Source organism: Taudactylus pleione, unplaced genomic scaffold, assembly GCF_031769625.1.
Source record: "Taudactylus pleione unplaced genomic scaffold, aTauple2 ptg000442l, whole genome shotgun sequence".
Taxonomy (NCBI): Eukaryota; Metazoa; Chordata; class Amphibia; order Anura; family Myobatrachidae; genus Taudactylus; species Taudactylus pleione.
Window position 1 is genome coordinate 634,620 of NW_028284844.1, and position 19,204 is coordinate 653,823.

Genomic DNA, 19,204 nt, shown 5'->3' on the forward strand with positions numbered 1-19,204 from the left:
TCACCGCGCAGCGCATCGCTAAGACAGCCTGCGGGGGCCGTCAGCCTGCGGGTGCCGCTAAGACACTGCAACCCACGGGTGGGGCGCATGCGCCCGGCATCTATTCTACCTGTCAGCAGCACTGGGGAGCTGCCCGGCGTGCCGGGGACACCCGCAAGAGTGACAAAAAGGTGACGCATCTTATAGACATGCCCCCTTTTCAATGGCCACGCCCCCTTTTCAGGTGCGCCCAAAGGCGTGTGCGGAAGTGCCTTCTCTAGCTCAGGCGCCCTGCCTGCCGCCGGAGCCAGAGTGAACACTATGTACCCCCAGTAGTACTGGCTGTGACGTTTAGGGGTACTTAAGGACACGTAGGGAAAGCAGTGACTTAGCCCCATGCATCACAGAAAGGCCCCGATAATAACATGAAGAAAGTCTATCCCGGTAGTATCCCTGTAGAAGAACGAATATGTGAACTATCATTTTATTGTCAATTTGAAATTTTTCATAGATCGTAATATGTGAGAAATATATATATGTACAATTCATTCTATTAATGTGTATTTTTTTTTTAAATCTCGTTTACTGTATAGCATATTTATTGCTTTTCTATATAACAACATGTAATCATTTTATATAATAGCAATTGTATTTATTAACAATGTATTCTATGCAAATGTTGGGGGTACAAATAAATGATTGAGAACCACTGCTGTAGAGGCACCTGCCTTTTACCTTGCAGATATACAGATCAAGACAATCTCGTATACAATATATACTGACTTATGCACTTGAACCATACATAGCACAAACATATCTGTGCACATCTTGTGAAGCGGTTTATGATCCCAGGTGCAAAAGATACACCTAACCTACTATAGCAAATTGCTCAAAGAGGGTAAAAACTAGCATTACGTGCAGCACTCGGCTCCTGATACAGTGAGGGAGCCGGCACTGCAAACAGACTGGTCCCCGGGGGCAGCCCGCATCTCCCGGACTCCCGGAGTGACAAAAACAAGAGTTCAGGCAGCGAGGCCACGCCCCCACCCACGAGGCCAGGCCCTTGTTTTTTGCAGCCTGCCCACCCCTACCTGCAGCAGGTAACACTAGAGGTAGGGACGCCACTGCCCCTAGGCTATTTGCATAACGCACACACAAACTTAATGAATCAACGGCAGCTACACAACTCATTATTTTATGCTCACTTTGGGTTATATCATTACACGGATATTGATATTTACGTTGTTCTGATATTGTTTGTGTACAATGTAGAAGAAGTCACACTGAATGGAAAATTTGACTAGTCAGCAGCTTTATACAGTTATTAGTGATCTTTGGTAGAATAATGGATGCATATATATTTTCTTTTTTGTGTTATATATAAATGTGACCATCATGAATTGGAAGCAAATGATACCACACGTTGACAGCTACCTCCTGGCCCTGTAGTGAACTTCTTTGTTTAATATGTCTGAAATTGACATCAAACTATAGATCCGTGGTTGCCACATTCCGAACTGGTGACCCGTCCATCTGTTAGGTATATAATCTAACGTCACAGAAGATACTGAAGGAAGTGTCCGTTCAACATCTAAAATGACATCAGTTCAATAAAAAAATCTTTTATATAAAACTTTTTTGTTTTTGAATGTCTGTATGTTAATTCCTCCATATAGTATATACAAATGCATTGTAAATTTTATAACTCTGCCGAAATCATTGAGTCGTTATGTCCATGGATATCACAGTCTTCTAGTAAGGATGACTGTTTCATGTCCATTTTGTAGGATTTATTACCTTTACTTCCAAAGGACTGTACTCCTATACTACTTGGATGGCTCTGCATAGACATATGGGATAGTAAGGGGATATTTGCATCTTGGTTGGAGCCTGAAGAAGGTAAGCTGGTTACGTGACCAGTGCTAGTCGATCCACTTGCACTACTTGGCGAGCGGCTCTTTGGTGGTGGGCAATGTTGAATGACTCTTGGCGGCCCCGCTGGCTGGTAGTGAGCAGTAGGAAAAGCAGCATATCCCGGTGGGATAGGGTACCCATTGATTGGTATAAACCTCTGGTTTTGAGGTAATGGTGGCCCAATAAAACCAGTAATCTGGGCCTGTGGCATTCCTTGCGCCGAGAAGATAAAATTAGGATATCTTTGATTGCTTAAGTTGCTAACAGGGCTAGCACTTAGAGATGTTGTCTGAGTTGTTGCATTACCCCCTGAGGGTGTGGTGGAACTTGTGTGACTTGAAAGTCCTTCCCATGACCTTAGCCTCATGTGGATATCCTTGAACCTAGGCCTCCTAGATGGTATCTCCTGCCAACACTCGGTCATCAGGCTGTATATTCTGGGGGGACAATCCTCGGAACATGGCAGCAGCTGCCTTTTCCGGATCATATCTATGACTTCTTGGTTACTAAAGCCATAAAATGGTTGAAGGCCGAAGCTAAATATTTCCCAGAGTACCACCCCGTAGGACCAGATGTCAGAATCGGAGGAAAATTTCCCATACATTATTGCCTCTGGAGGCATCCATCGGATTGGAAGAAGAGACTTGTTTTGTACTCTGTAGTAGTCACTTGAATATATTTCTCTAGAAAGACCGAGGTCGGAAATTTTTACATGAAGCTGTTCTCCGACCAAGATGTTTCGGGCCGCCAGATCTTTATGGACAAAGAAATGACTGGACAAGTACTCCATTCCAGCTGAAATCTGAACAGCAATGTGAAGGAAATCTCCATGATCGAGGCTCGATTTCACCGTGCCGTCCTCGTCGCTACTGCAACCAACATCAGAATGAGGAGATCTCATAATGAGGAACTCATGCAGATCTCCTTGATTCATGTATTCGAACAACATGCACACAGGCTGCTCCTGAGTTACCACCCCGAGAAGGCACACGATATTGGGGTGATGTAGCTCAGACATCAGAGAAGCCTCCTGCTGAAACTCTGACCACTGCTGTGGATTATTGTAATCCTTCAGTGTCTTGATGGCGACAAGCTGGGCGTGATCCATTCCAGGGAGGTATAGATGGCCTTTGTATATCTTTCCAAAAGTGCATTCGCCCAATTCTTCCATAAACCTCACCGCGGACAGAGGGAGCTCTTTTGCTTTGGTCTGTAAAGGAGAAGCACGGAGAGATTAACACATGTTGCTTGTACCATACAGTATTTATATTTGAATGTATAGCATGCTTATATACTGTACTCTAATAACACTTTATCATTCAGTATAATGGCAATCCGGGGGGGAGGGGTTGGGGGGATTTATAGTTCATAGCCAGGACACTTTTTGGCCCCTTAAAAAGTGTGAGGCACATATAGAAACCGTTGTAATTCCTACACCGTTCACCTGATTTGGATGTAATTACCCTCAAATTAAATCTGAAAGTCTGCAGTTAAAGCACATCTTGTTTGTTTCATTTCAAAGCCATTGTGGTGGTGAATAGAGGCCAAAATATGAAAACTCTGTCAATGTCCCAATATTTATGGACCTGACTGTATATGGTGTTCCCGCTAGGCTATTGTTTTCGGGACGCCGCGCCCTGCCAGATTTAAAGTGGCAAAAAGCTCCCTGCCCTTACAGCGGCACCACACTAAAGCAGCCTGTCCTGTGCTGTTCCCACCCATGGGCCACAGTGCCCCGTGAGTGGGAAAAGTTGCAGTTTCCGATCGCCGCTGGGTGAATAGATGCGGCATCTATTCACAGTGAGAGGTAGAATTTAGGGGGAAGCCCAGCACCTCAGTAAGTGCTTGGCACGCCTACCAACAGTGATGAATTGGGGGTGTGTCACAGTGACACGCCCCCCTCCGCGGTTGGCCATGCCCCCTCTTTCAGCACGCCTAGAGAGGCCCTACCCGCACCTCAGCACCTTGCCCTGCCTCCGGTCTTGTGGGAACACTAATATATTTCATAAAACAAAAGAATAGCACCTGAGTACATACAGTTACTCGCACATTTAGTGAAAGTTGCCATAAATAGCATGGGCACATTCCTGAGTGACTATAAATAGGATATGATCAGCCACTGCGTGCAATTAAGGCTGGAAACTATTTCACATCCACTGTATCAACAAACAGATTCCACTGTACTGGCTGCTGCTCAAAAATCAGTTTTACATCAGATTTGCAGTGAACTCTTCCTGTATATACAATATAATATACTATGGAAGCTGCCTGTCTCTGGGATAATTATTCAAGTATGAGGTAATGGTGGAAGCTAGGAAATATCATATACATACCCCCCAACCCCAGCTGTCCCTCTTATAGACGGAATCAGCATGAATGACTGCCGGACGTCAGCCCGGCGGTTCAAATTCCGACGCCGGTAGCCCAATGGGTGAAAATCCTGACAGCGCAGGTAAATATACTATCCCTCCCCCTAAGCCTCCCTTAGTGGTGCCTAAACCCCCCCCCCTCCCCCTAGTGCCTAAACCTAACCCCCACTCCACGCACCCTAAACCTAACCCCCCCACCCCCGGCTAAGTATATGCACACCCCCGGCAGAGGACGATCGGTCCGGTGTTCCGGCATCGGGATTAACATAGGCGTCGGTATTTCAACACCTATGTTAAATCCTTGCCGGGATTACAGTGTCGGGATTGAGACCAGCGGACTCATCATAACTACATCCCTTATAGACTCACCTCTTACCCTTATTTTCTTCCTTCTTATCCTTAAAATGTCTGTTTGGGTTTTTAAATTCAGTGTAACCATGACCAACCTGCTATCTGTAGCCAAGTGTAAATATCTAGGTCTACGTTCATTTTTATTCAGAACATTTATTTAGTAGTTCATGACGTTGAGCCTGACTCAGAAAGGGACGCATGTGAGAGAAGGCTCGCACTCGTCCGATGTTTTCGCACTGCGCATGCGTATACGCGTGCGCAAACAAGGCAGTGCGATCGGGCAAGGGTACGGAGATTACACGCAGTGTATACGCAGCCCCTTCCGATATTGATTGACAGGAAGTGCTGTTTGTGGGTGGTGACGGGGGTTGGACGAACGCAGGCGTGCCTGTGCGTTGGGACTCCGTTAAGGCAGTGCAGCGGCATACGCTGCCAGACGACTCGATGCGCGCAGGAAGTGGCTTAAATCCTGCGCCAGGTCAGGTCATCCTCTATTGTGCATCTGGGTCCGATGGTTCTCGAAGTCACCGATGTTTGCGCTATCCAGCGTACAGATTGAGCACTGAGTAATGGGAGATGGGCGGCATTCTGTAGTTCTGGGCGCTTGCATCCTTGTGCTGTGGATGCCGCGCGTGTACACTGATTAGCATGTACACACAGCAGCCGGTCCGTGCGATCTCTCACATGTGTCTCTTGCTGAATCAGCCGCACTGTGCATAATTATAAATCATTCACAAAAGCCTAAGTAAGAAACCAAGGACAAACTGAGGTTACCAAGATTCTTATTATACAGATGTATCCTCAAATACCATTGCCGCACTTGCGCCAAAGCCCTTCTCAGCCCGCCAGGTCCCGTGCGACCGTTTGGCCAGTCTGAATCTGTATGTGAGGTGTCACGATGCAGCAGGTTTTTTTCACGCCAAAATTCATACTGCGTCGCACGTAACGCATATCAAATTGATCAGCTCTGTCTCGTAAAGCAGTTTCCGCTATACCGCTCGGCACAGCTGACTCGCGCCAGGCATCTCAGGACGCAAGTGGTATTGAGGCGAGGTGAATGAGGACACACTGTTGTTGATATTTTAAAATGCACTCAGGTAAAAAAGAAAAAAATACAGACTCTTTAACTTTTGAAAAGACTAAAGCCAGCTACAAACAGGGTCATCCGTGATGGTACCTGGTAGCCCTCAACTTCACTCCATTTTCCCTGCTACATCTACTTCATGATGGAGACTCTGTGGGGATGAAGGCACCTTTTTGCCCACATGTGGAGGACATGTCCCTCCAATTGTCCCTATTTTTGGGGGATCAAGCCCACGCTCTGATCTGCTGCAGTTCTGGGACTAAGATAACTCTAGAACCTGAGGTGGCCCCACTGAATGCCCCTCCACCTGGGATTTCTAAAAGCCAAGATAAACTGCTCCTCCATATTTGCAATGCGGCTAAGTCTCTCATTGCGGAGTACTGGAAAGACCCAAATCCTCCCTCGCTGTCTGCCCTAGAGCCAAGGATTTACTACATTGCATCTACGGTGTATATCACAAGCTTGCAAAACAATTTGGTTACTAAGTTCAGATGATAGGATCTCCCTGGACCTGCATAAAGAAATATTACAGCCCTGCTTCACTTGAGGCAGGGGTCTAACTCCTCAGGAGCATATCTAAAGGTGCCTATCCACTAAACGATTCAAATGAGCGATTGAACGATAAAGATATCGATATCGTTCGATAATAGTTTGAAAATCGTTTGCAGATTGTTTAAAAAATTAGTCTTTTAGACATCTATCATCGTGCAAACATGCTGGTTAACCTGACCAGTGATGCGCGCTCCCGCTGGTCGTTTAGACAGTTATAGGGGTATTCAATATGGAGCGAAAACTCAGTTTTTGCGATGTTTTCGCATTGATGACGTCATTTTCACAGGTTTTGGTTTTACACCGTATTCAATTTCAAAGACTTTTCGAAGGTTCGAAAAGTCTTTGAAAAAAAACGGGGATAACTTTTAACCACTGAATAGGTGGCGAAAAAAAGTGCAGAAATGGGGTATAGGGGTGCAGGCTTAAAAAAAATAGCCTGCACCCCTGGGAATGACATTTTAAAAAGAACTGTGTCAAAAAAAGTAAAAAAAAAAATAGGGACACCCCAAAAAATTAATTTAAAAATTGGGGTGAAAAAAAAATGGGAAAAAATTGTTTAAAACTAGGGAAATAGGTTCCTGGCTATTCTGCAAGTATGCGGCAGGTGTATTCTAGAATAGATTCGCGGCAGGTGCACAGCTGCAGAATATAAAAAAAATTACTTTAGGGACATAAAAATATGCTAGTACCCATTTTCATGTACCCCAAATTTGATGGGACCACTTAAAAAAACGAAAAAAATAACCTAAGTGCTCTTCTGCGTCACTTCTTCAATGTCGGGAAAAAAACACCTGCCGCAGCTATTTAAATCCCCGACTTTCATTTGCAGGCTAAAACAGGGGTACCCATAGTGATCCCCCATGTTTTTACAGCTTTAGGGGGGTCCTACAATTTATTCCAGGCAAATTTAGTTTTTTTTTGCCGATACTACTTCGCTGGGTCCCGTTTTCGTAGTTTTCATATTGAATACGGGGATAAAGCGGGCACGCGCCCGATACTTTATCCCAGGAAAATCTCTGATATGCAGCGTAAACTTCGACAGCAAAGTTTACGTTTCATATTGAATACCCCTCTTAGACTTTTATCATCGGGCAAACATGCTGTACAACGTGACGATAACGTCAGGTTCAGCATGTTTGCAGATGATTGATGAGCCTGCACTGAACGACTGCTCGGTCAGTGCAGGCTCATCACAGACTGACAAACGACCGCACGATTACAATGTCGTACGAATACAATGTCGTAATTGTGAAGTCTTTTGCCTGTCTTCTAGTGGATAGGCAGCTTAAGGAAATAAATTGTAAGCACAATCTAATCATCACTTCTAATTGTAGTTTGGTTGGAGAAGCAGATACGTAGGTCATTAAGGAATTCTTTCAACATGAGCTATGTGACACAAGGGGGCAGGACCTATACAAAAGAATTATTCGGGTGCAAAATCTTTTTTTTTTTTTTTTTGCTTCCATTTGTTCCCATGAATATTAATTAAAAGAAAACAAATGACTACAACAGTACAGTACTACTTTACAGTCAGACGTAGCAACAGTTATTTTATCTACCAAGTTGGCTTAAAAAAAACAAACAAAACACTATAACACCTATAAATCTGAGAAAGCCACAAGTATCAAAACACAATTATCCAATTGTTCTCCAATTACTAAAATATCGGCACAATGTAACAATACCCCAGTAAGACAATGGCCGTGTTACGGCTAGCTTGCTAGGGATATCAAATCAAGGCCCTGAAATATGGAGCCAGTTAAATGTGCGTATGTCAATGGCAGGAAATTAGCTGTGTTGTTGGAGCCCAGATGGTTTGCGTTACACAAATCCTTTAGGCCAAACTTGTTTAGATCTGCCATATAGTAAATTATATCCCCGTAATGAAAGCGAGATGACCTGCGCCTGACCTGTGTGCGGGGTCTGCCTGCTTCACCCGGATTCATACTGCCCCTATTAATGTAACTAACCCGTAAAGATTTGCCTCTGCCAAGTCTCCCCAACCCAGTGCACCGCGGAACGTGACCAGGTCTGTTTGACAAGTACGTGTTTTACAACCTTGTACAATAGTGTAAAACAATTGCAGGGAAGGAGCCAAAATAAACAGTCTATAACCGAGAATTGAAACCAGTCATTAATAGTTTGCGATCAGTATCTACAGTTTATTGGAAGACAGAGAGAGATGCATTTATTAGGTACAGTATCTAGTCTAGGGAATCCGAAAATATATATAAATATAAAAAAAAAATTAATTGTACGTACAGATGTCAGTGTTCTCCTCAGAATTTTTTTTCCAGCCGGGTGGCATCCAAAAGTAGCCCTTACCAATCCAGCCGGACAGGTCTCAGACTGCTTCCCCACTGGCTCTCGGTCAAAATTGCCCATTATACAGTGCCCCCTGTAGTTTTCCCCTTTCTGCATTGCCCCCTGTAGTTTAACTTTGCCCTTATGCATTGCCTCCTGGCTGAGGTAGTGCCCCCAGACTAGTCCCTTATGTAGTGCCCCCAGGCTTAAATAGTGCCCCCAGACTGGACCCTTATCCAGTGCCCCCAGGCTGGCCCCTTATGCAGTGCTTCCAGGTTTAATAGTGTCCCTTATGCAGTGCCTCCAGACTTAAATAGTGCCCCCGGACTGGTCCTGGCCCCAGCCCAGCACTTACCTTTACTTGCTGGCTGCTCGCGCTGACTGGATCTAACTAGATCCAGCAGGTGGGCGGGGCAGGCTCCTCACGTCGCGGGTGACGTCATGACGTCACCCGCGCAGTGCATCACTGGGAACGCTGGCCTCTGCAGCGATCGGGAGGTTCCTCTAGCCTCCGGTCACTTCAGAGGCTAGTGTTCCACAGCGGGGGTCGCGGGGAAAAGTGCCGGGCGATGCACCCGCAGAAAACAGCCTGGGAAGAACACTGGATGTGTCCTCAAACATCTAGCCTCCTTGCGCGATAAACAGCTCTTCTAGTCATGCCATGCCGTGGCTCGGTTCTTTTTGCGCAACTTTTTTACCTTCAAATGCCTCTTATTCACACAGCGATGTGAATAGTTAGCACAAGCAGCATCTGCTGACTAAAACGATATGCGGCATGCCTGTATTCTGTGTGCTAGTGCGGGTGTACCTGCATGTGAAATGCTACGTCACAGTGTCAGCGGCTGTCACACTGTAACATAGAGGTTGGCATGCAGATACACCCGCACTAGCACACAGAATATAGGCATGCCGCATATCGTTTTAATCAGCAGTTGCACGAAAAGACGACCTGCGCTACAGAATCACATGGAGCTCCCATGATATGTGTAGCAGGGATGTAGTGTATATCCCAGCGGACGAGATGCCGGCCGTCGATATACTGCAAAATACAGATGCCGCTAGCCCCCTTATGATCAGGATACCGGCGTCGGAATCCCGACAGTCAGCATCCCGATCGTAAGACACCGGAGCCCGGTAAGTGTTAGCCGCGTTAGGTTTAGCCGGAATCGGTATGTAATACCGCCGGCCGCATGGCCGGCAGTTCGAATCCCGGCAGCGGCAGCCTGACAGCGCTGGAAATCCCGATCGTCCCCAGGTAAGTACTAACTAACCTACTCCCCTAACCCTCCCTTAGGGGTGCCTAACCCTAGCCTCCCCCCCAAGTGCCTAACCCTAATCCCCCCTCTAAGGGCCTAAACCTAACCCCCCCTTCCCCGCTGCCTAAACCTAAGTCCCCCGGGGGTGCCTAACCCTAACCCCCCCTTCCCCTAGCCTGACCCTAACCCTCCCGGCGGGGTATACCGGTTTAGCCACCCCCTAGAGAGGATTAGGTTCACTGTGCGGGAAGGGGGGACTTAAGGTTAGGTGCACCCTGGAAGTTTTAGGCTTAGGCACCACGACAGGTGGGTTAGGGGGAGGGGGGGGGGGCAGCGTCAGGATTCTGAAGAGTCGAGCTTCCAGGGTTGGGATTAGAATCGGCGGCTCTTCAGCAGCCAGTATTTCAATACCATTCCGTGTAGCGTGACTTGTAGCACATGGAGGATAGATGTATGTGGACACATATGTACATTTTACATTTTCTTAACCTAATGCTTTGTAAAGCTGTGCTAATATTTATATAGCACCAACATATGACCATATTATGCTATGCTGGTCAGTCATGTAATATTTATACACTTACATCAGTCCCTGCATCAGTGGAACTTACACCCTAATTTCCCTACATCTGGTGCACACACAAGCTCACCCCACTTAGCAAAAGGCCAAATGCACCCGTGTGTATTTTATTGGGGGGAATTCAGTTGTGTTTGAGCGCCTGATCTCCCATCTAAAGTGACCGGGAGCTGTTTAGTTTTTTTATGCTGATGTGTGTGAGAGCTGCAGGGACCATCATTTCTGCTTTCCACCTCCAGAGGTGACAAGGAGAAATCTGCCAAAAGTCAGGCTGTTGGGCGCCCATGACTTTGCATGGGTTTAGCCGCTTTATGCGTTTAAACCTGATGCACTTGAGTGCAACATGCTCGATAAGTAATGGGCGCCCTTGTGACCATCGATAAAACAATTGAACATTACTTATGGGCGTGAGAAACACAATTGGATCCCCCCCTATAACGTACATCTCAAAATGGAGCTAAAATTAAATGGGAGTATCTCCGGCGCAAAGAAGTGTGTAATGTTTAAACCTATAAACAGGTACAGCATGAATGAACGGTCCCTTACTACCTGTGAAGGAGAGCCAATCAGTGTTCTGGCACTAGCCTATCAGTGTTCTGGCACTGGCCAATCAGTGTTCTGGTTCTGGCACTGGCCAATCAGTGTTCTGGCACTGGCCAATCAGTGTTCTGGTTCTGGCACTGGCCAATCAGTGTTCTGGCACTGGCCAATCAGTGTTTTGGAACTGGCCAATCAGTGTTCTGGCACTGGCCAATCAGTGTTCTGGCACTGGCCAATCAGTGTTCTGGCACTGGCCAATCAGAGTTCTGGCACTGGCCAATCAGTGTTCTGGTTCTGGCACTGGCCAATCAGTGTTCTGGCACTGGCCAATCAGTGTTCTGGATCTGGCCAATCAGTATTCTGGCACTAGCCTATCAGTGTTCTGGCACTGGCCAATCAGTGTTCTGGCAATGGCCAATCAGTGTTCTGGCACTGGCCAATCAGTGTTCTGGGACTGCTCAAAAAGAATATCACAACTTCATATTGGGTAATGCACACGGTCACAAGCCTTTTACTCACTAATACAGATGTAAGCTGCAATAAACAGGTAGGAATGGCCAAAAACATGTAAATAAACAAGATAATTTAAAAATGGCATCTTAATACATCAAAATATTGTCATGGATAAACTAATTTAAATACTGTAAACATGTTTTCACAAGTACAATCAATAATTCATTAATAAATATAAAAAAAAAACAAAAAAACACAGTAACCTGCAAACAAACAACTACATTATATACTCTGTGTAGTCTTACCTTGGGTTTATAAGCGTTCAACATGGACATCTCCACGTTCTGCCCTCGGACATGCTTAGGCTGTTGCGGCACTGCCGGAGATGACGTCTTCTGGTTATTGCGGCAGATGCAAATGAAGAAAAATAGCAAAGCAATCGCCAAGGGGATTGCGACGCTTGGGACCAGGATGTAGAGTATCTCCATTTTGTTTTTCTCTTTAGAGTCCTGAGTATCTAAGATTATATATATTAAAATACAGAAATTAAAATGTGTACAGAAGTTGCAGTACATCTAAGTGAGAAATTGAATAAATACAATATAATATGTACATTCACATTTTTAAATTGTTCTGATTTTATTGTCTGAACTAACGCTAAGGAAAATGTTGGCAACTCAGTGATGGTGGCAGGCAGATAAAAGAATTTAGGGCCTGATTCATTGTCGGACGCTCTGACAGAGCGCTCTCTCTGAATCAGGGCCGTCCTTCTGGTTTTTTCGAACGGCCTCCTGGCCGCTCGTATAGCTGTGGGTCAAGACCATCGCGACCATTGGGCTTGAGACGAGACCCTTGTGGTAAGGTCTACAGCACGCCCCCTTTGGTACCAGACCCGGAGCGACGGTTTGCCCGTCGCTATCCGGCTTTCGTGCATGCGCACGACAGAGCTGGCTCCGTCATGTGCACTGGGCCACTATTGACCCGCTTGCGAGCGCATAGCGCTCGCGAGCGGGTCTGAATCAGGCCCTTAAGTCATCAGATGTACCTATTAGGTGTACTAGACCCATCACCCATAAACACCCCGCAGAAGCCATTTTACATACTAAACTATTATAGATTATATAGCAATGTATCAATTAACATGGAACAAGACACGAATGTGGAAGGACGCACTCATCTTAAGCTTCAGTGAGTTCATTGCGTCTGAATATTTAGTCTGCCTTTTTATATAGTGGTTCAGCCTACAAAATGGCCGCCTCTCATGTGTAGGTGACAAGCACACATAAGGTCATTGCTCGCAATTAAAGATTGCTTCAAGGGATATTTCTGACAGAAATCGAAATATCTGGGCCACTATTAATTCGAAAGTATGCGTTTCCAATGGCAACCAATACGATTTGAAAAATAAGAGTGGAATTGGTTGCTGTGAGAAACATTACCTGTTCTACACCAGGGGGTGAGGGTTTTTAGAAGTGCAGATGTTGCCCATAGCAACCAATCAGATTCTACTTAACATGTATAGCTGGAATTTGATTGGTTGCTATAAGCAACATCTCCACTTCTAAAAACCTGCACTTTAGTTAAATGTCCTATAATTTACAGTCACCCACAGCAACCAACCAGGCATTTGTATTCATTGTCTAACGTGCACTAGAGCAATGAGGACTCATTGTGGATTGGTTGCTGTGTAGGCCACGGCAGTTATGTTTATGTACGGTACAGTATAGGATCGTCAAAGTTAACTGCAATTAAAAGGGCAAGGTAGGACAGGTGGACTAGGGCGCAGATTCACAATTTGTAAATAAAGAGTGTTGTAATACGTGTTGCTATAATATTACCGCACATTTTCGTTGTTAGTAAATATCCCATATGATCAGACTTTCTCCTGTGACTATGCATTTCAGTTTTAAGTGTCTCTCAATGTTGTTGAACAATAACTCTCAGCGGGAGGATATGATGTAGGTAGTAGTTATAGCCACAAGAGCTATGATGTTCCCGTGTGACGGAGACACTCTCCATCGGGTTGTGTGTCACAGCTGTCATCTTTGCTAAATAAACTGATGTAATCACATAAGCATCAATTTATAGGACCTCATTTTGCCTCTTTTGTTTGCCAGATCCTGAAATATTCCTGGGGAATCTTGTTGCCGTTGTGGAAATAAATTATCAGTTTTCTTTTAGATTCACCAAGAGGCAACTTTATCCCCAGGACAGGGTTATGGATTGATAGATCTACAATAAAAAGGTAGACAATGTATAGATAGACATCAGATGTTAGACAGACAATAGGTCGACAGGGACAATAGGTCGACACGCTAAAGGTAGACATATAAGAAGGTCAACAGGTACAAAAAAATCGACATGAAAATGGTCGACACTTTTTATTCTAACCCTAATCTTCACCCTAACCCTCAGGTACAATAAAATCGACATGAAAATTGTCGACACTTTATTTTTTTCTAACCCTAATCTTCACCCTAACCCTCCCCTTGGTACCTAACCATAACCCTCCCTCCTGGTGCCTAACACTAACCGTCGGGGTGGGTGCCTGACCCTAACCGTCCCTTCTAGTGCCTAGCCCTCCGGTAAGTGCCTAACCCTAACAAAAAATAAAAATCACGTTGACCATCTTCATGTCGACCATTTGCATGTCAACATTTTTACCCTGTTGACCATTTGTACCTTCTTACATGTCTACCTTTTGTGTGTCCACCTATTGTCTCTGTCGACCTATTGCCTGTCTAACATTGGTGTCTATCTAGACATTGTCTACCTTCTTACTGTAGATCTATAGACCGGATACCCAGGACGGTAGGGTCCTGGGAATATCATTAGTTTTTAACCTGTGACACTCACTAAAATAATCATTCAGATTTCCCGTAGTGTGATTATGGGGTATATGTAATAGCCTGCGAGTTGCAAGCAGCAGCGAGATTTCGGCGATTTAGCTGCTATATTTAAACCAACCTGGATTTGCCTTTTAAAAAAAATTGCTGCTTTAAATATTGCGGCTAAATGGAAGAAATCTCGCAACTACCTGCAACTCGCAGCCTATTACATACAGTATAAGAACCAGCAGAGGTTAAGAAGGTTAATTCAGCACAAATATTGTACATTTGCATAAATGCTAACGGGAATTATTTAAGCTCGGTGGCTGTCATGTTCATACGCCATACGCTTGTTTAGAATGCTAGATGTCCGCTGCGAAGTCTACCGACAACTATGGCTGCAGGTGAAGAGGAGGTTATGCTGGGTATACACTGATATATTGTCCCGACCGTGGGATCGTGTTTGCACCTGATATATCTGTAAACGACGTACAGATGTGTCCTCATTCGTCTTTGCTACAGTCGCTCTAGGCGTGCCTGGTCCCATGAGCCTCTTCTAGCACTGGGCGTCTTATTTGCATTGGGTTTTTTTTTGCAGAAAATGTGTCAGGTCTCAATGTGATGTGACTAGGACGCATGAGGAGATTGTGCTGATTCATTTGGTATGTGACACTTGTATATCTCTGTGCGAATGAGTCTCTCAATCTGCGTGCAAAGTGTTACCATGCAGCGGCCGCAGATTATTTCCACGTCAAGTTCCGTTGACAGATTCAGGGCCTGATTCAGAGCCGGACGCTATTTGCGCTCGCTCGTTCAGAAAAAGGGGCCGGATATTTAAATTGAGCGCTCGCTCTTTGCGGTCTGTTGACACCTCTATGTCTGAGCGAACGAACGAACATGTGCTCGCTATTTCGTAAGTACGCCCCCCTGGCCGCTCGCATCCTACGTCATCTCCGCTATTTATTAGATTAATCGAGTACATCGAAAGGCATCTGAACTGCTCGCAGTGCTTGTGGTTGGATTTTCCTACCGCAATCATGAGAACAGTTCAGGCTAAAGGTGCGTACACACTGGGCGATAAAGTGGACGACTGAACGATAACGATATCGTTATCGTTCAGTCGTCCACTTTATCGTCCATTTTTAAGCCCAAAAAGATGAACGATAACGACGACGCGCGTTCCCGCGGATCGTTCATCATCATCGTTCATCGGGCTGACATGCAGGCCAACCTGACGATCTCGTCAGGTTGCTGCATGTCAGGGAATGGGGGAGAGAGCCCGGCGCTGAACGATATCGTTAATGATATCGTTCAGCGGCTGTGCTCAATGTCATAAACGACATTGAGCACAGTCTGCCGGGGAGACACTACACGATATCGCTCAGGGAGCATATCGTCTAGTGTGTACGCTCCTTAAGAGACAACCAAGTGACGTGGTCGATGACGCTGCTTTGTTAATTATGCACACCCTAAAAAATGCCCGTTTTGACCGTTTGGCACGCCTGCGTTCGGATCACCACTCCCCGTTTTCAAGCACCTTCCCCTGTTACCACCCACAAACGCTAGTTTGCGAGCGCTCGATTTCCGACCGCAATGACTGGTTGGCGCATGCGCATTACGACCCATACTCATGCACAGATGTGCGAACATTGCTCGGAGTGAACGAGCGTCCGCTTATGAGCGGCTCTGAATCAGGCCCTCAGTCTCACACAGATACTCGTATACTAGTGTCGCATATCAAATTAATCTGCACAGTCTCCTGGAGCGTCCCAGTCGGCAAAAAAAGACGCCGTTAGATGAGCAAGCACATATCTGTAGTTCACAGTTATATCGCGTCGGCCGTGCAGCTCGGCAGATACGATATATCTTGCAGATCTATCGTTCACATCTGCCGGTGTGTACCCACGACTGACCGACCCATATGCTGGGCGCAGGAAACAGTGCAGTGTAATTAATATCCTCGAATGAACACTAATTTGCCTTTTTCACGGATATAGATTTGCAATTGTGTGAAATAAAAAACAAAAATTTGTGCATTTGTCATTTTTCTTTGTCATTTCTAAGGAACATATACAATATTATTGTTACATTGTGGCAACAGATAGGCCAGGCCCAGGAAGTGTGGCATGGACAGGGCAAGAAATGTAGCTATGTGCCTGCAACACCTGCCAGACGATGTTTTGAGCATCCTGGGATATGTAGTTCCGCAAAAGTTCTCGTCGGTTTTGCCAAGTGAAGTTATATGAAACGCTAAAATACAAAGCAATTGCTGCAGGTCTGCTGCACAAGAAAAGAACACGTCCTATGACAAATGAGTAAAGCCAGTATAGTGTCAGCATTCTAACTACTAACCGCAGGGTTACAGGTGAGCAAAGGACAGTAATGGGGCCAATTAGTGCCGTACCTAGGGCCCTTCCGCAATTTCAGAAAGGCTTTGGAACTGATCTACCACTGTGGATATTTTCTTTCCATGTAAACCGTTACAGTGAGAGCATTTGCTGTAATTGCTGGAGTGGCTGGACTCGTGCAGCACAGGAGAAGTCAGCCTTGTTGGGGAATTTCCTGTTTGAGATGTTGTGGCTTTGGGTTCAGGCTGTGCAGTCTTCCTCTGCTGGGCTCATTTTTCACCTACTACAAAGGCAGTCTGTAACCAGGGGCGCACGGATCGCACAGCACAGTAGCATTGCTAACATGAAACAGGGCCTCCCTCTCCCCACAATAAGCCATCATACTGCCGGGTATGACCGATGCTGCTTGCTATCGGTGGGATACAGGGGGTGGCCCCATCGCCTGGACTGGCCTCCCCTATTCTCCCACATGCTGGATTAAAGGTTCAAGGAACTGTAGCAGACTTCATAGGCCTGTTGTGACTGTGGGTCTGGTATCACCTCCCATTGGTTAGTCTCTACCAATTCATTTCTTACCCCCTCCCCTACAAATAATACGCTCATTTCTCCAGTTACTTTCACTGCAACCTACTCCGACTTCTCCAGGCTCAGACATATACAAACATACACAATTTGTTTTTGCATGAACTGGTAGGTCTGTTGTGTGAGATATTCTTTCAGCTTAATCAACTCTCTTAAGGTGGCCATACACGGCACGATATATGTGCCGATCCGACGGATCGGCACGATATATGTGCTATATCGTGCCGTATATGGGCACGATATCATACCTGATATCGTGCTGCGCGCTCCCACGGGGTCGTACATCTCATCCCCAGGTCTTCCTGCAAAACCATCTGACCTGGGATGCGATGTACGATCCCATTCAAACGGTGGAGGGGGGAGCCGGCACATCGTGCGGTCTGCGGGGCCCGCACGAAGGCCGGCAATGACAGCACGATCCGCCTGGTGACAGATCGGCAGTCGCACTACATGGTGCATCGCACCGTGTATGGCCAGCATTAGTTTTCCACTTATTGGGTGGTACTAAATGATTAAAATACTTTGCATTTTCTTCCCTTTTTTTGTTCTGTTTTTTTTTTTCTTAAGCCATGTTTTATTAGAGGCAGAGTTGTTCATCTCCATTACCCTGAGGATACGACGCGAGGCTGAATTATTCTTAAGGCAGAGGACTGTGGGCCTGATTCAGACCCGTTCCCTAAGATGCGTTCGCACGTGGCCTGCCGATGTTTGTAATCTGCGCATGCGTATAAGACGCAGTGCGCGTGCGCGAACCAGTCCATGCGATCGCGGAGCGCGCGCACCCTGTACACAGACGCCCCACTAGAATGAGTAACAGGACGAGGCGTTTGAGGGTGGTGACAGAGTGGTCGATGGTAATGTAGGTGTGGTGGTGTGAACGCAGGCGTGTCTGCGCGTCTGAATGCCGTTTCAGGGGCGTGCATAATTAAGACGCATCGTCAGCGTACACGTCACATGGCTGAATTACACACAGCAACACTCGCAGTGCTTGCGGTAGGATATGGTCAGCCACAAGTGCTGCGTATGGGTCCGATGTTACTCAATGTTACCGATTGTTTAATACACATCCTGGAGATGACATGGGCGTCTTGTGTCAGGCTTGTGGGCATCTAAATACACAACGCGATTGCACGGCAAGACATAGTGGGCGCGCTAATGTCTTGCTAGCGGTCGCCGGATTTGCATACTTTGGCAGCTGACGGCTGCGTGCGAACGCATCCTAGCGAGCAGGTCTGAATCAGGCCCAGTGTTACATCCCAAAATATGAACTGATAGAAATACCCGGCTAGATTGCAAAGGAATCTAGACGGAAAATCAATGTATTTGTAGCATAAATGCATGTAAAAGGCAATAAAGCCTTATACTGGTCATAGCCCCCCTCTGCACTCACCTTATTTGTATCACTACATGTGAGAAGTCAAAGAGAGAGGAGATATTTTGCTACCCAAGATGGCAACTAGGTCTTCTCTACCCTTATATTGGCCAATGTGCTAGGATTTGGCAGATAAGTAAATGGATTGTTGCCCAATCTGGTCACACACTTGGAAAGCCAAACAGGAGAAATCAATTTGTTCAGTGGTTGTAAATAGCAAGATCTATATAACGCTGGCGATTTAACATAGCGGAGCTGACGAATTTGCAAACGCGCACACACAGATTAATAATCTGATTCTAAACTTACACTGCCCCTGCACAGTCATCATGTAGGTATGTTACCACCACAAAGGCCAATGTACAAGGAATACTGCCTGGTTGGATAATACAGCACGGTACAGATAACGCTATACTAATTCATGCTTACCGCAGGCAGGAATGTCGCACACCTCATGTTTAAAATTCTCATCCAATGTGAAGCACCAGGGAGCTTCGTTCTGGTTCCCGGGGTTCCTGCAGTAGGAATGTCCCCCATTGAGCTCAGGGTAACGCATGGCATTGAATGTGTGGGTATGTGGATACTGGGAATTCCAAGGCTGGCACTGGCGTCCCGATTTGGTGACACTCGCCGTGCCTCGATAATCAACTCCGGTGCTGTTATAGCACTTATGATCTGCAATGGGAATAGGAACA

At 46.0% G+C, this 19,204-nt stretch overlaps 1 protein-coding gene across 3 annotated transcripts in view; it reads right to left on the minus strand.

Annotated features, from left to right (window-relative positions):
- Positions 1-689: 689 nt before the first annotated feature.
- The window catches only part of ROR1 (ROR family WNT receptor 1), a 328,168-nt gene continuing 309,653 nt past the window's right edge, over positions 690-19,204 (minus strand). For all 3 annotated transcript variants that reach the window (XM_088447813.1, XM_088447812.1, XM_088447814.1), the window contains 3 exons: positions 18,939-19,184; positions 11,685-11,896; positions 690-3,103 (listed from right to left, as the gene is read on the minus strand). In XM_088447813.1, the coding sequence (XP_088303939.1) occupies positions 1,679-3,103; positions 11,685-11,896; positions 18,939-19,184 (1,883 nt within the window). In that variant the 3' untranslated portion in view covers positions 690-1,678. The remainder of the gene's footprint in view (positions 3,104-11,684; positions 11,897-18,938; positions 19,185-19,204) is intronic.